Source organism: Nuphar pumila, chromosome 14, assembly GCF_984573655.1.
Source record: "Nuphar pumila chromosome 14, dmNupPumi1.hap1.1, whole genome shotgun sequence".
NCBI lineage: Eukaryota > Viridiplantae > Streptophyta > Magnoliopsida > Nymphaeales > Nymphaeaceae > Nuphar > Nuphar pumila.
In genome coordinates this window covers 91,238,487-91,255,207 of record NC_143262.1, presented here as the reverse complement: position 1 = coordinate 91,255,207, position 16,721 = coordinate 91,238,487, and the positions used below count along the sequence as shown (strand labels likewise).

The 16,721-nt window shown below is 37.8% G+C and overlaps 3 protein-coding genes across 4 annotated transcripts in view; 1 reads left to right on the top strand and 2 right to left on the bottom strand.

Moving 5' to 3' along the window:
• Nucleotides 1–4,983: 4,983 nt before the first annotated feature.
• On the bottom strand, nt 4,984–12,488 carry LOC149817410 (Peroxidase superfamily protein). 2 transcript variants are annotated; one of them, XM_089987321.1, is made up of 5 exons: nt 12,373–12,488; nt 7,487–7,584; nt 7,159–7,347; nt 5,742–5,904; nt 4,984–5,564 (listed from the first exon to the last, which is right to left on the bottom strand). In XM_089987321.1, exons 2-5 carry the CDS (start codon nt 7,511–7,513, stop codon nt 5,170–5,172), a joined length of 774 nt encoding a protein of 257 aa, XP_089843447.1. In that variant the 5' UTR covers nt 7,514–7,584; nt 12,373–12,488; the 3' UTR covers nt 4,984–5,169. The 2 variants fall into 2 exon arrangements, with proteins under 2 accessions (XP_089843447.1, XP_089843446.1); XM_089987320.1 differs by lacking the exon at nt 12,373–12,488 and having other exon boundaries at nt 7,487–7,732.
• The window catches only part of LOC149817408 (tetratricopeptide repeat (TPR)-containing protein), a 72,231-nt gene continuing 67,872 nt past the window's right edge, over nt 12,363–16,721 (bottom strand). The window contains exon 19 of the mRNA XM_089987312.1: nt 12,363–12,487. The gene's annotated coding sequence lies outside the window, so the exon portion shown is untranslated. The remainder of the gene's footprint in view (nt 12,488–16,721) is intronic.
• Nucleotides 13,193–16,250, top strand: LOC149817409 (chlorophyll a-b binding protein CP26, chloroplastic-like). Its single transcript, XM_089987639.1, has 6 exons — nt 13,193–13,488; nt 13,599–13,683; nt 13,754–13,804; nt 14,532–14,652; nt 15,644–15,778; nt 15,906–16,250. Exons 1-6 carry the CDS (start codon nt 13,275–13,277, stop codon nt 16,158–16,160), a joined length of 861 nt encoding a protein of 286 aa, XP_089843765.1. The 5' UTR covers nt 13,193–13,274; the 3' UTR covers nt 16,161–16,250.

Below are 16,721 nucleotides of genomic sequence, written 5' to 3'. Positions count from 1 at the left end.
TCTTAAACTCATCAGAGTTATATTCACCTTCTCTATCAGATCTGATAACCTAGATTTTTCTTTCTAGTAATTCTTCAACTTTATGTTTATATGCCTTAAACTTTTCTAGAGCTTTAGATTTTTTAGAAATTAGGTATATGTATCCATACCTAGAGTAATCATCTATAAATATAATGAAATATGATTTTCTTTCATTTGTTTCTACTGTTAAAGGTCCACAAATATCTGTGTGTACCAAAACTAGCAAGTCACATGACCTACTTCCCATAGGAAAATGTTTTCTAGTAATTTTTTCTGATATGCATGATTCACATTTTTAAGAGAAGATAATAATCCCATGCAAATTATTCTTTTCATTTTATTGACATTTATATGACCTAACCTTAAATGCCATAAATATGCATCAACATTAAATGCACAATCAATATAGCCAGAAATATTCATTGCATTACTTGTAAAATGAGTTACATTAAGACAAAAAAGACCATGGTCAGCATCATAGCGACTCCTGAGCTTCACTTTTTTATCTTTTCCAATAGTGACCTTGTCACCCCAGAAGCAGATTTCGAAGCTCTTTTTAGCAAAATCTCTCACAGCTAAAAGATTCATTTTCATGGAAGGTACATAGAGTACATTTGTTAGTAGGAGATTGGTCAATTCTACCTAAAGTCTATAGGTCCCTATCTCGACCACATCACTATAGGTGTTATTTTTTATATATACTTTATGATTTCTATGCTTCAACTCCTTCATTTTCACTAGTCATTCATTTTTCTTAGACACATGTCGTGTTGCCTCTTAATCAATCCACCACCCTGAGAAATCACTATTTGCGATCAATGATTCAGATATAATGCATATTAATTCTCATTTTCCATTTACTTGCTTTCCTGAATTCTTTTTCTTGATTCTGTTTGGGCAATTATTCTTGAAATGCCCAACTTTTTCATAAGAGAAACATGTTCCTCTTATTGCAATTTTAGAGTTCTTGGTTTGCACTGGACGCTTCTTGTTGAATTTATTCTTCTTAAATTTTTTGAAGAATGTGCCTTTAAGCTTGAACTTGTGAGAGGTTGTCAGAAAGGATTCTTGGGTATTCATAACTTCTCCATTTTTGTCTTTTGTCATGTGCTTTTGCTCAAGAGCTAATTACAGAGGGAGCTCTATTAGAGTAAGGCTTTTATGGTTCAATCTCATGGCAATCAATATCATTTTTCATGTTGGAGGAAGGTTGTTTAATATGGTGGAGATTTGCATGCGCTCGAAAATATCATTTTCTGCTATGGCTAAGTTTTTAGCCATTACTAGCATTCGATTCACATGATTGATCACATTATCTGACTCTTTCATCCTGGAAGAGTTGTATTGCTACAAAAGAAGTTGAATATGGGTTTCTGAAGTCATGTCATACTTCTACCATCATTCACTTTGCAGTATCAAAATCTTCAAACACTCAGATGAGGTCATCTTGCATAAATGTTAGAAGAGTTGCTCGAGCAAGTTGATCGTCTTCAATAAACTTGTTATGAGCTTTCTTTTCTTCTTTAGTCGATTTATCAGTTAGTTAAGATTTCACATTGTTCAATAGATATAGGGTCCTGTCATGTATCATTAGATATTTCATTTTTCTTCTCCACATTTCAAAATTTATCCTATTGAGTTTTTCGATTTTATACAAATCAACTATGACTATTCGATTTGCCATTTTCCTAATTATAAACAAATATTAGAATTAATAAAGCTTATTCCAACTAATATTTGTAAATGTAACTAGTTTTGATCTTTCTAAACTAGTTTAGCATGCATTATGGTCTTTAAGTATGCATGAAATTCACAAAAATTGCTAAATTTAACACTATTTGACAAAAATAAGTAGCAAGTGGTTTTAAGAAAACCAGAAACACTTTTCTGCAAATTTTGAAAGTAATATGAGAGGTTCTATGTAAACAAAAATCATAAAAACCTATTTCTCCAATTTTTTGAGTTAATCAGAAGGTTCATGTACTTTTCTGCATATAAAAAAAGTTTAGAGACCCTTTTTGCAAAAAAATCAATAAAGCAGAACACTTTCTGAAATTTCTGAGTTTATCAGAAAAGATAAACTACTTTTCTACAATTTTCAGAAAGACAAAAACCCTTTTAAGCAAAAACAAAACTAGAAACCTCAAAAAGAAAATTTTCTGAGTTGAACAGAAAGATACAACCCCCTTTATGTAATTTCAAAAAAGATTAGTGCCTTTCTGTAATTATTCAACAAACTGAAATTTCCTTAGTTTATCTACTTTTCTGTAATTATTAGAAAAGTCAGAATATTATTTTTGGAAATTTCAAAAACCGAACCACAGAATCAGTAAATAACTTAGGTACTTAAATGTAATTTTTGATAATTAACTGGACTGGACTGAAATGCAACTAAATATACTTTATAAAATTTATTTTTTTTAAGAAAACAATCCTTCTTTCTCAAAATCGAAAACCCTAACCCCTGATGCCTTGACCTCTCGCCTCCACCGTTGAGGGTTTTTTTGGCGATGACCCACCGGAGTGGAGGTGCCTAGATTGGCAGGCAAAGGCGCTGAGTGCTGGCGATGACACGCTCTGACGGAGCTGCAGGCGATTTTTGATGAATCAAGCCCTCTCCAGTAGAGTGTCACCCCTCAGAGCGAGCCAACGCCCCTTTTGGCGGGTTATCGCCTTTCACAGCGAGTCGAGCACCCCTATTGTCTCTTCCTCTCTTAAGCCCTTTGTTTCCTTTGCCCCTTTCCTCCTTTCACCTTTTGTTTTTTTTTTCATTTTTGTCTGCCGCTATAGACAGACCAAGGCGTAGGTCAGGCGGCAGCTCACGACATCCACCTCCGACGTCTTCCTCAAGCCTGTTCGGCGATGCTCAGGTACACAAACCCTTTCTTCTTTTTTTTGTTTTTTTTTGTTTTGATAGCGATGGTCAAAGGGTTTGACCGCCTTCAACCTATCGGAGGCGATAAGAGTGTCGATGGTAATGACTTGAGGCTAGTCCTTACCTCTAATAACCCCTCTTATGGGGTTGTTTTTCAACGACCTTTCCAATGTTGGATTCCAGTGATTCGAGGGTCTATATTGAGTTCGACCCTTCTACCGACTTCACTGTATTGTTATTTATTTATTTATTTATTTATTTATTATTTATAGTAAATTGGGCTCGATGAACTCTGCTGGAACTGCAACACCCTTTTTCTGAGGATTGTCTCCGATCACCGGACACGAGTACGAAAATAAATTATTATTATTATCTTTTGTTTATGTACCAGAGATTTGGGTTTTTTGCAATCGATATTTTGATTCATTGATTGCCCATTGAATGAATAGAAAACATTATACTAACCTCAATCTCTTATTTCTCTATTTGATTTTTTTCAGCACGTGATACTGACTGAGGCACACGTTTACAGACGAATTTGTCGAACCCGCGCTCTGATACCACTGTAAGAAATCTTTCTACACAAGACCAGATTTGCAACAGGATGAAGACTTCACAGTTACGCTCAAAATCGCCAGGGAGTCCAAACTCTCAACCCTTCTACTTGAATGCTTTTAGTAATCAGAAGTGTTACTTTTTGTGAATGCTGGTATGTATATTTCATACCCCTTTTCATTGCATTTATAGATGTGAATAGTTCAAGTTTTGGGACACAACCCCTACCCCTGAGAGAAATCTCTTCATCCCTCAAGAGACACTTCTCTTTTTTCAATATTCACTTATGGCCACACGACCTTACAAGAGCTACATATCTCTAGGGGGCTTTAGCTTCCATTCATTCAACTCCAAGAAGGCTCTGTAACAAAATATCGCGAGATTTATAAAAATCTCGCCATAATATTGCGAGAAATTACCTAAAAGTTTAAAACAACAATTTCTTGCAAGATTTTCAATCAGTGACAAATATCACAATATTTATGGTTTTAGCATATATTTATCACAAGTTTTTTATTTTTAAATGTATTTTATTTATATTTTCTTATAAAAATTATTTTTTTATAATTATAATTTATTTTTTATTGCCGAGATTTTGCCAAAAAAATGCGAGACTTATGAAAATTTTCAAAATCTCCCGAGTTTTCGTTTTTAACTTTTGTCACTATGCAAGAAGGTGCCATTTTAAGATTTAAGGTTCGCTAGAGCCATTCGAGCAAACCGCCAGCTTCCAAGGACAATTCTGACGTCTCAACACCAATTCCAATAATTAAAACCTTCATCAAGTGTGAGTGGCCTCTCAGACCTTCAATCTTGAAGCAAGAACCCAACTCAAAGCTCAAAAAGTGGCGATATTGGTGATTTGAACCGTGATAAGCTCGATCTTGTGAAGAAAGATCAAGAACTTTTGTGGGTGCACTAATTCGGGTAAGATTAGCCACGTAAATCTGTTGGGTCATGATTTTGTAGTATTTTCTAAGTGGAGAGGTGAGATTTTGTGGCTGGGAACCAGTTTTGTTGAGACTCACTGTGAATTCGTCAAGCTTCACGTGAAACTCCAAGACACCTTACAAATCCTACTAAGTCGATTCTTTTAGTTGGTCATTTAAAGTTTTAAACCCAAACCTGTATAGTTAACATCGCCCGTTGGTCGTGGGTTTCATGGCATTGCGACCTAAACTTGATCAAAACTTAGCAAGAAAAATTCAGTCTATTGGGTCTTGGAGGTGACTTACAATTACCTCATCTGATGCATCTTTGTGATTTACGAACTATGGTCCTAATTCCAATTTGTTTTATTTTTCTAACGAAATCAAGTTGCAACGGAGATCTATAGACAAAATCACAACATTGTGAAACAGTCAATGTATGAAATGGATATATTACTTGAATTTCCTCACATAATTGTATGTGCTTTTAGAAGAATCATGGAAAAAATAGTTTTCAAATAAAAAAATTTGCTATACATTTATTGATTGCTTAATTGGGCTATTTTATTGGAATCATGACTACATCAAGGCACAAAGTAGCATGAATACATCAAGGCACAAAATCGCAACCAGAGCTTAGCTTGTTGGATCACTTATTTGCAGATAACATTACAAATCCCAGAGAAAGATAGTCCTATTGATACAAATCAAGAGAAAGCAATTTTCAACCTTCAATAATTCTTAGTACATAAGGCCAATAACTGCAATTTCTAATTAATCTCTGGCTAGCTAGTTTATTCTGCGGCAGTTCCTTCTGACTTCTCCTTCGTCTTCTTTGGTGTCCAGCAGACCCATTCTGACCATGGCCTGTGAGAAGTCAAAGAAGAACATCGCTTGATTCATGGCATAATTATTCACGTACCTTCTTGTTTTGGTACTGAGAAACAAGGTCTGATCTGAGCTAAGTAGTCCATATCCTCCCTCCAATGCTCTGAAGTAGGCGTTGTCGAAAGTAGTGCTAGTTGCATCGAAGGCAGCCCGTGCATTGTCACCTGCACTGCATCTTTGAACCAAAGCCCTTGCCATGCTGGGATCGAGTGCAGGATCCACGTCATGCATGGAGTCGAAGTTTCTGAGCCGATTCTTGAATGACAAACAACTTGCCACTCCCAATGTATGCCCTCCTGTTCCACCAAACAGCAGTAGTCATGACCAAATCTGCTAAATATGAACTTGGTTTGGATGCCATATTTTATTATGGCATAGTTTAAAGAATGGGTATAGAATCAAATTGAATTTGGATTAATCTGGGTGCAGCCTATGCGAGAATTAATAGAATGGGAAAAAAGAAGAATATTTACCTGAGAGAACAACCATTTCTTGAACACTAAAGCCATGCTGTAAGAACATGCTGATGAGCTGCGATGAATTGAAGAAGGGAGCAGGCAAGTTGATTGTGTCTTCTATTCTTGATTTTCTTCCATCTTTTCTTCCTTTTGGGATATCATATAGGGGTCCACCTGTCTGTAAAAAATTAGCTGGAGCTTAAGGGTTTTACCTTTAATTTTCTAAATCAGGATGGTATATTTTCATAAAGATTGTCACAAAGTCTTGAAATTCAAGGTTCAAAATTGTGAAGCTTTTGGTTAACCTAGGGATGAGAAATGATCAACTACAGAGTACGTAAGGGAGCTTTCATTTGCTTGTCAGGTTTACATACGAGTTCATGCCAGTGACAATATTGTCTTGTGACAGACTTTTGGTGAGCTATCATTTCCTACTTATTTATCATCATTTCTCTAATGTTCCTGAAAGCTCTGTAACTGAACTTGAGACCTGAGATGTTTAATTTAACCATCTTAGTTGAGAAATATGCGACCTTAGTATCTGGATCGTCCTATTTGGGGTAAATATTCTTATCGTTGTCTGTTTGGGTGATGGATCTTTAACTAGATAGGAGCATTCACTTATGATACCTGCAAAAAGATTACATGCCCAGTTGTAGTGCACTATCATTGTTCTCCGACTCACAAGGATGCAGAAGTACAAGTAATTGTAATATTAGTATCATTTCTAGCTAAATTATGTTGCATGATAGTAGTAATGCAGCTCATGCAATTATGCCAGCTAGCAAAGAAGCACGAAACTAGTACAAGTTCAAGCTTTATTTAATGGTGAAAGCACACCATTTTGATTATGGAGCGTGGGCACATGCTTCATTTTGTGAATATCAGCAACCATATATAGGCCCATAGCAGAAGTTGAATGTCAGGATGCAAGTTGCATACATGTGAAAATGGACAAAATATACTGTGCACCAAGGGAAACAGAGCATTTACATGAATTAATTTGCTTGTCCTTTATGCACTTTTAATAACACCGGCTGTCTTCCACAACCTGTTGGGGTTCATGTTGGCAAGCTATAATTTAAATACCTGATTTTCTTTTAAACTCAGCCATGCTTCCAAGATCAATTGTTGTATGTTCTGTCTGTTGGCATATTCTTCAGAAATAAGAAAAGGTATGTTGGGATATAAAAAAAATTTATGTATATTTATTGTCATACAAGGATACCTGATCAGATACTACTGCTAGTATTCTAGTTCAAATTGGTAATCAAGTTGATTTCTCTGAGTCATCATAGTTGTTTTCTCCCTTACTCTAGACTGATGTCAGGCTTGGGGTCTGAGTCTAGGTTTCATGTTTTTAACAGTGGATGCAATAAAATTAAAATATTTGCAAGTTGGCAACCGAGATGGAGTTGGCTGGTATGCTCACAAGAAGGACGGCATCCCTGGAAGCCATGGCAAGAATATCTGCACAAGAAACAACTCCAGGGCATTGTCTCTCAAGCTCATCCTTGGCCTCATCAATGATTTCATAACCACGCAAGCTGAGGTTGGCAGGGGAGTCCTTCTCTGCCATGTTATCCTTTGTAGAGTCTATCAAAACTGATCCATCACATCCCTATGCATGAACATAATATAAAAAACGGATCCAAATCTTAGTTTAGTATAGCATCACACGATATTCATCAAAGTGAAGATCATAAGACATAAAGTCACTACTGCTTGCATGAAAGACATCAAATATAGATTACAAATACCTCCACGAAACAATCATGGAAGTGCATCCGTAGAAGCCCTGCAGAAAGTGTTGGGTCTCTTTGTAACGCTCTAGTCACTGTGTTTCTCACAACGAACTCTGCAAAAGGACAACTCATGACATAATAATCCATGCTTAGGGCGAATGCTCCAAAATTGGCATAGTTTATCACCATTCCTAACAATAAAATAAGCTCAAATGTGTGTGAGGCAGCCATGCATGAAATTGAAGGGTCTCAATGTGCATGTGTATGCTAAGGGTTGCTAGATGGAAGTGAGAGTGTACAGCTTTTATGATTGAAGAAAAATCAATCAACATTTGCAGTCCAAAAATGAGAGATCGTCTCTGGAAAATTCCCCACCACAAGTCGGAGTGAGAAGGTGACATAAACGAATATATTGGGATTCAAAGAAGGAAAAGTGGAAAAAGTGTGGTTGGCCTCATGAAAGTTGTGTTAGTGCTCCATCCATGCTTGCGCGTTGACGTGTACCCTGTCATTGTACACCACATCCATGCATGTCAAACAGGTAGTCCCAGAAGAAAAAGGGACTAAACCCATCCCAATAATAAGAGTGTGAATATGGAATGTCTCTTAAGACACCATAATGGATGCCAAAGTTAACCAGACCAGTCTCAGGTTGAGACTAGATGGCTGGATCACTTGAGACCTGGCAATCCTACAAGAATTAGATATGCTCACTCACGTTGTTCCCGCAAGACCAAAGAGCTGAACAATGCTTCTTCCATGATAAGTCTTATATTCAAGATTTAGAGGGCTCAGCAAGCCCAAGTGACTAGCATTGGAGTTGATTCATACTCAAGAAGGCTATGATTACCTGAGCTGTTATAGATAAACTGAGGGTTTCTCATAAGCATATGAAGGGCCTACCTCGGTTTTTTCACTAAATATCCACATATTAGAAATCATGGTTGTAGGTTGTATCTTCTCAATTTAACTTTATGGATGTACTCAACATTGTTTATTTGATAGGAATCGTGCTTTGGATCATGTTTTTTGGACTAAAAATAGGATTTTGTAAGTCAGGGAATTTTGATACATTGTGAGCTGTTGATTTTGAAAGGTTTTAAAAAACATACATGTATGTTATAATCACATGATCATAAACTTGTTTTCTACTAAATAATGCTTAGAGATCATATCTATAGGGTTTGATCAACAAAAAAAGTTTAAGAAAATTTAAAATCTAAAGCTTCTATTAGGTGGGAGTAGGTACCCTGAGAGCACCTTATCATTACTAATATATATATATATATATATATATATATATATATATATATATAGAGAGAGAGAGAGAGAGAGAGAGAGATGCTAACTGCTGTGCTAACCGAGATTTTGAAGGTTTTTTTAATGTTTTCCTTAAATCCGACCGTACAAATGCGTTCTACATGCTTTTTTTTTAGAAATCGACTCTTAGATCATCCGATTTTGATACACAAGTAGGTTTTTATAAAGTTTAAAAAATAAATGGTTTAAGATTTTCTTAAATATTCAAGGCTTAAAAAATCATGTTTTTCATTGAGAAAACATGATCCAAGTGTTGTTTCTTAGTAAATTGACTGTGCAGAACATATCTATACCGTCAGATTGAAGTAATACATGGGGAAAAGCCTTCAAAAACCCGATTAGCATGGCGGTTAGCAGCTATCACCATATATATATATATATATATATATATATATATATATATATATATATATATATATATATAAGTGCTAGACACTTTTTGTGCCTATTGGATGTCTACCGAGCTTGGATAGGGGTTTTCATGTTTTTAAAAAATCTGATGCATGATGGATTTGCTAGAAAATCACACTTGGATAATGGTTTTTTGAGGAAAAAATAACTTTTAAGCATTGAATATTTTTTTAAAATTGTAGACCACTGATTTTTGAATCTTATAAAAATCTAACTTGGTGTTAGAATATGATGATCCAAAAGTCGATTCTCACAAAATCAAGCATGTAGATTACATCTTATGGTCAGATTTTAGAAAAAATAGAAACAATCTTTCCAAAGCTCGGTAGGCATGGGGGTAGGCACAAAAAAGTGTCAGGCACGTACCCATCACTCATGTGTGTGTGTGTATATATACATATATATTGGTAATTGCTCACACGTTAGGTGCGAAATGATACGTGCTAAATGGGTTTTTTCTGCTCTTTCGGTGTTTTTTTTTGTAGTTTCAACCCTATAAGCATGGTCAATTTACGAAGAATCCACTCCTGGAACATGTGTTTTCGATGGGAAAAAAATGATATTTGGAGCCTAAAAAATTTACAAAGATTTTGGACCATTGATTTTTTAAACCTTATAAAAACCCACCCATGTGTCAAAATAGAACGCTTCAAGAGCTGATCCCTATAAAATCAAGTACATAGATCACATATGTACGGTCAGAATTTAAAAATAAAATGAAAAAACACCGAAAAACTTGGGTTTTTAGGTTGTTTTTAAAAAATTTGACCCTAGCATGATTGATTTTCTTGAAAATCACTTGGATCATGTTTTTTTTTTTTTGAGAAAAAATTATTTTTAAGCATTGAATATATTTTAAATTTGTAGACCGTTGATTTTTTAATCTTATAAAAAACTGACTTGATGTTGGAATCGGAGAATCCAAAAGTGGATTCCCACGAAATCAAGCATGTAGATCACCTGTACGGACAGTTTTTAGAAAAAATAAAAACAAACTTTCCAAAACTTGGTAGGCACAAAAAAGTGTCAGGTACCTACCCATCTCTCTCTCTCTCTCTCTCTCTCTATATATATATATATATATATATATATATATATATATATATATGGAATGAAAACCTACCCAGTTGAAAACCTTTCAAACCTACCCAATAAGAAACATTTATCAGATTTTTGGTGTTTTTTTTAAATTCTTATGTGATCTATGCACTTGTTTTTATAGGAATCAGTTCTTGAAGCATTTGATTCCCATGCATGAATATGTTTTTATAAGGTTTCAAAACTCAACGGCCTACAATTTTATAAAATTTTGAGGCTGCATAATCCAATTTCTAGTAAATCAATCATAACGAACACATAAGGTCAGGATTTAAAAAAAACACCAAAAATCTGATAAATGTTTTCTTATTGAATAGGTTTGAGAGGTTTCCTATTGAGTAGGTTTTCATTTTCATATATATATATATATATATATCCTGTTGGTTTTCCATTACAGGAAAATTTAAATTAAAAGAGCAAAAGCTGTGCAATAGAAGTCAAAAGGAGTGGGGGCGTATGTTGAAGCTGTTTGCCACTAAATCTGCACTCCTGTGCGGCTGTGCCAGTGGTGGGGCCGGGCAAGTGCGCACCTACTCCCGGCGTACTCTTAGTACCTGTGCCCATCTCAAAGGTGGGACTCCAACCCTTATTCCATCGGATTCCTCCATGGTGACATGCATGCATCTGCATCACTCCCATGTGGTGATGCTCATATATATATATATATATACATGATGATGATGATCCGATCCTATGAACAGGGAGGAATGAGAATTATGGAGACATGAAAATTGATAACAGTGCTCCATCTCTCATCTTTTCATCTCAGTGGAAGGATTGTGCCTTCATGCGTCATCCGCACACTAGTGGTACAATATGACAGTCATGATTAAACGGTGAATCGACCAAATAAGTGAAATACTTCTTGAGCGATAATTTAATCAAGGAAAGCTGCAGTGCCTAAGCCACAAGGTTGTCATTCAGGAACATATTTTATCATTTAATTAGACCACCAGTATTTGCAGGTTTTCTTTGTAAACACTACCAGTGATCTTGGTTATTGAACGTCGTCTCTAGGGGGCACTAGATTTCATCAAAATTCTTCCAAGAAAGCTATATACATCCAGGCACCAAGTCATGCTATCTTCCAGGTTAGATGGTAGACACTGGATTACTGGAGACAGCCGACCGCACTGGATGACCATGATCTATTCATAGTAATCATGGAACGAAATACTATGCGTAGATGGTAGACACTGGACTACTGGATGACCCATTGGAGGAAGGTATCCAAAGATTTTGCCAAGAGGCCTCGAGAGAGGATCTAGTGATTGAACCCGAGTACTTTGCAAGGACCCGGTCCTTTTGAAAGAGGGGAAGGTGTGGGACCCTCTTTCCGAGAAGGAGGGAAGTGTGGAATGTGGCAGTCAGTGATTGGGCCGATTCGAGCGGCTTATGCATTAATTGAGAGCAGGTTCACTAAATCGGAAAGGCTGCAGCAAGGGAGGAAGTGAAATACCGCATGTTCAACTTCATAGCAGCTACTGCTTGCTTGCTTTCTTCAAGCATATGTCCATTAATGATGATTGAATTGGAATGAGTATTATCTTGAACTTTTGTTTGCACTCGCACACTTCCTTTTTGGCTAAAGTTGCTACAACTTTGTGTTTTTGCCTGTAAAGTAGTCGAGTAATTTCAGTTTTCTTATTTCTCTGGCTGCTCATTGTACATGTATTGGTGGCTCCAGTCATGACCAGCATATTTTCCGGGTAAAATAAAAACAGGGGAAAAAGGAGATGCAAAGGTTTCTCTTCTCAAGTCAAAGGGTTAAGTGTATCACACTTCAATCGCTTTATAAGAGCAAATGACACCGCCAACTCTATGAACGCATAGTTTTTTTATTTTTGAAAGGCAAGCTGGGGTTAGGCAGACCACTGGGGTTTGAACCTGCAACTTTCCACCATGAAAAGACGTGCACTGACAGCTCCAACCAACCATGCGGAGCCCCCATTGGCCTATGAACTCATATTTAGATAGAACATAAGATTTGTACATGGATTACACCTAAATTAAATTAAGATTATTGGTGCCAATGTAATGTGACTCAAACAAATGAAAGTAGAAATGCTCACATGAAATGAAACGCCCATGACGAAATACTTGTGCTGCTGCAAGTGTAGATCGATTACAGGACTGATTCAATGAGGCTTTCAGGTCGATTGTTTCCTGGGACTATAAGCTCATTTCCTGTAGCCAACAAAATTTAATCTGTGAAATACACGAATACAGAACCCACATCCCAAACAAATGAATAAAGAGGATACTTTTGTCTTTTGAAAGGCAAGCTGGGTTATTATTCAACGTACCACTGGGTTTTGAACCTGCAACGTCCCACCACAAGGAGACGTGCACTGACAGCTGATGAGAGATGGAATTTTTTACCCCTAATTTTAGTTAGGGAATGCCGGTGCATTTGGTCAAATGAACCTGTATTCAGAACACACAAAACACAGAAAATCGCTGAAGGTGTAGCAATTCTGTGTGTTTGTGTTTTACACAGAAAATCCCTTCATGCTTTAATGATTTTCTGTGTTTTTATGTGACCCGAATACTTTGTAAAGTGCACGGCCCCATCACCTAACCACATACCTCTTGAAATTTATACCACACATAAACATGTTCATTGGTATATAAAATTCATCCTATAAAAAAAAATCAAAAGACTTAAAACAACAACAATAATAGTAATAATAAACAGCAATGGTGGGCCCCTTTTATCCAAGGGGAATTGAACCAAGAGGCAAAGGATAATCCACGTCATCATATGATCTGCCACGTCATCAATTGGGGACCTATCACAGCCCTCCAACAGATTACAGCATCCAGCAGGTCATCCAATGGGAATCCTCCAACCCCAATCCGACTTGTCATCCTCTCGAGTTTCGACCATGGGTTCCGTCTTTAAGGTTCCCCCGGCCACGCTCCGCTCCACCCCTGCTTCGTCTTCCAAAGAGACTACTCCGGGCGGACGTCCATGGCTTCCCTCACAGCAGCAACCGCCTCCGCGATGTCGGAGATGCTCGGAAACCCCCTTAACTTCTCAGCGTCCCGGCCATCTCCGATGACCTCTTCCTCCTCCTTCACCTTCAAGGTCGTCTCACTCTTCTCCAAGAAGAAGGCGGCGCCTGCCCAGGCGAAGTCGAAGGCGGCTGTCTCTCCGATAAACGACGAGCTCGCCAAGTGGTATGGTAAGCGGTCATCCTCAGAAACCTTGCCTTCAGCAGCAGCCTGCCTTGAGTCCGTTCAACTGATCACCTTCTTCTCCTGTGAGCGCTTGGTGATCTGTTTTTGTTTTCAGGTCCTGATAGGAGGATTTTCTTGCCTGAGGGCCTCTTGGACCGCTCGGACGTGCCCGAGTACCTCACTGGAGAGGTTCCCGGAGAGTAAGATTCCTTGGACTTTTCATTTTTCCTGGAAATCAAATGAAGTCTTATTAATTTGTTTATGTTGTAGCTACGGTTATGATCCGTTTGGGTTGAGCAAGAAGCCGGAAGCCTTTGCCAAGTAGGTTTTCCTCTTTAACTTTTCTCTTCCTTCCTTTCACACACACACACATATATATATATATATATAATTCTTTTAATTTATGGGTGCAAATGTCATGGATATGAACTTAACGATTATTTGTTTTCGGTAGTTTAAAACAATGTTGTTCGGTGCCTATCGGCCAATACATATCTTATCGCCAGAAAATAGATACGATACTGACCTCAAACAGCTATTTTTAACAAATGTAAAAAAATAGCTTAAAATTAATTTTGTAATGTTATTTTAATGGTTTTAACATGTGTCACGTTCTGATTGACACATAATATTTTTTAGTTTTTTTTTCGCTGATTCAGAATGATACACTTGAGTATCGGTATTGGCCGATACACCTGAATCGTTGGCCAAACAATACAGGTCCGATTCCCATACTGACAACATTTTAAAAGCCAATTCCATGAAATATGATTTCTGTTTGGTTGTTGAAAATGGAGTCCATCCATTGGATCTGAGGATGAAAATCCTTGTACCGTAAGAAAAAGATGTCCTTTTCCCCTTTTTTTTCGGTGGAATCAAGAGACCTTAAGTTCGCCGAATTGGATTTTGATTTCCCCCTCCCCCAACCAAACATGCTAATGGTGTAGAATGTGGCAGTAAGGAAAAAGATGGAAATGCAACCAACAACCTCCATAGTTTTTTTTTTGTTACATAATATAATGGAAACTTGTGGGGATGAATGCAACAGGTACCAGGCTTACGAGCTCATCCACGCACGGTGGGCTATGCTTGGTGCTGCTGGGTTCATCATCCCGGAGGCCTTCAACAAATTCGGTGCTTATTGTGGTCCCGAGGCTGTGTGGTTCAAGGTTTGCTCCAGCTCTATGTGTGTGTGTGTGTGTGTGTGTGTGTGTGTGTGTGCCCTTTATTGAGGACCTAAACTCAGCCGGGACCAAGTCATTAATAGGAGTCCACAAACGAAAATTGGCCATATAGTCGACCGCCTACTTGGATAGACTTGTTAGACCTACGCAATTCAAGCATATATTCAAGTCAGCACCTCAACCTGTTTCTTGATTCTTATAGCCAAGGGCTTTGGCTTGAAACAGGGCAGCTTAGATTGCAAAATGATGTTAAAATTAGAGCTCAAAATACAAGTAATAATAATAATAATTACCCCTAGGATCTCAATGCATAATCTCAAATCTAATTTTCACACATTCAGACAGAGAAAAGTGTAGAATGGTTTCAGACCCCATTAAATTTTCCAAAATTGGACGTGTATCTTTCTCAAGGGTTTTTAGAGTTCCTATTGTAGAGGGGTTGGAAACTTTAGGAACTCACTGTACCTGATAATCCAGTGTTCGGTTTGTGGAATTGGAATCCCCATTACATGGAATTGAGGGTTTAGTCCTGTAAAGTGCAGGGAACCTGCACTCCACAAAAAGCTAACATGTACGTGTTAGGCTCTCATTTTTTTATACAACGTGAATGACAAGAAAAGGATCTCTAGTTCTTTGGACATGTTTCCAGTTCCACCGATCACCCAGGTGCATTTCTTCTGGTTCTCTTGAACAAGATCCAGGATGGACCTTGACAGCAGAAAATCCCGTGAACGTGTCCAAAAGGGCTCACTCAGAGAAAATGGAAAATGATAGGTTAGAGATGGGTCTGAATCATATGTAGTGGCCTCTATCCGGGTCTGGGTCCAAAATGATTGATTTGACATGATCAACCCGGTCAGAGTATAAAATGGACCTCTTTTGTGGTTTATTTGAGTTATTACAGAGAGAGCTCAGCTCAAATCTAGACTGGACCTCCATAGACATGATTAACCATACATTGGTAAAACTTTTGCAGACTGGAGCTCTCCTCTTGGATGGGAACACCCTCAGTTACTTCGGTAAAAACATCCCCATCAACCTTGTAGTTGCAGTCATCGCTGAAATTGTCCTCGTTGGAGGCGCTGAATATTACAGGATTATCAACGGGTTGGTCCGTATCCAATTCTCTCCTTTTTCCACTCAATACTGCATTTTTTTTTCAGCCTTCTTTCATATATCACTAAGGAAGCAATATAATGACCGGTAAAATGGTCATTGACTTGTTGGTTTGCTTGTAGAATCTGGAGGACAAGCTTCACCCAGGTGGTCCATTTGACCCACTTGGCTTAGCCAACGACCCAGACCAGGCAGCACTGTTGAAGGTGAAGGAGATCAAGAATGGAAGGCTAGCCATGTTTGCCATGCTAGGTTTCTTCATCCAGGCCTATGTCACTGGCCAAGGCCCGGTGGAGAACCTAGCAGCTCACCTAAGCGATCCTTTTGGAAACAACCTCCTCACTGTCATTGCAGGAGAGCGAGCCCCAGTTCTGTAATGAATTTTAAATTTATTCCAGTGTTGAATCCGAACATTTTCCTTGCCCCAATGACATCCTCTGCTTAAGAAAATAGGTCATTTTCTTTCACTTTATCTTCCTTATTTTGTGGCTTTATTATCTTAATAATTATAACCATGATGAAGGCAGCTGCATGGCAGAGAGAGAGAGAAACACATGACTAACAAATTGGATTGTGTCACTAGATGACATAAGACTATAATAACACATCAGAAAACCTTTTCTTTCCAGATCACAAAGCGACACCACCAGGAAATCACAGAATGCCTCCATTACAAAAACTGGTAGAGATAAAAAAACGGAAAAAAAAATTAATATAACTTTATGCAACAAAAGAGACCACAATTAAAGGAGTCACCATCTTCATGGGGAGATTTGTGAATGTCATCAAGTTGACAGGACATCACAAGTTAGAAACCCACAGGTGGTGTCCCTAGACACAAGGTCGAAGCTGGGTGTACTGTCCGGTGGGTAGGAAGGACCTCAAGGGTTTTACCAACAGGAGGCCAGCAAATGTGAGGTCGGTGAGTGTGTGTGTTG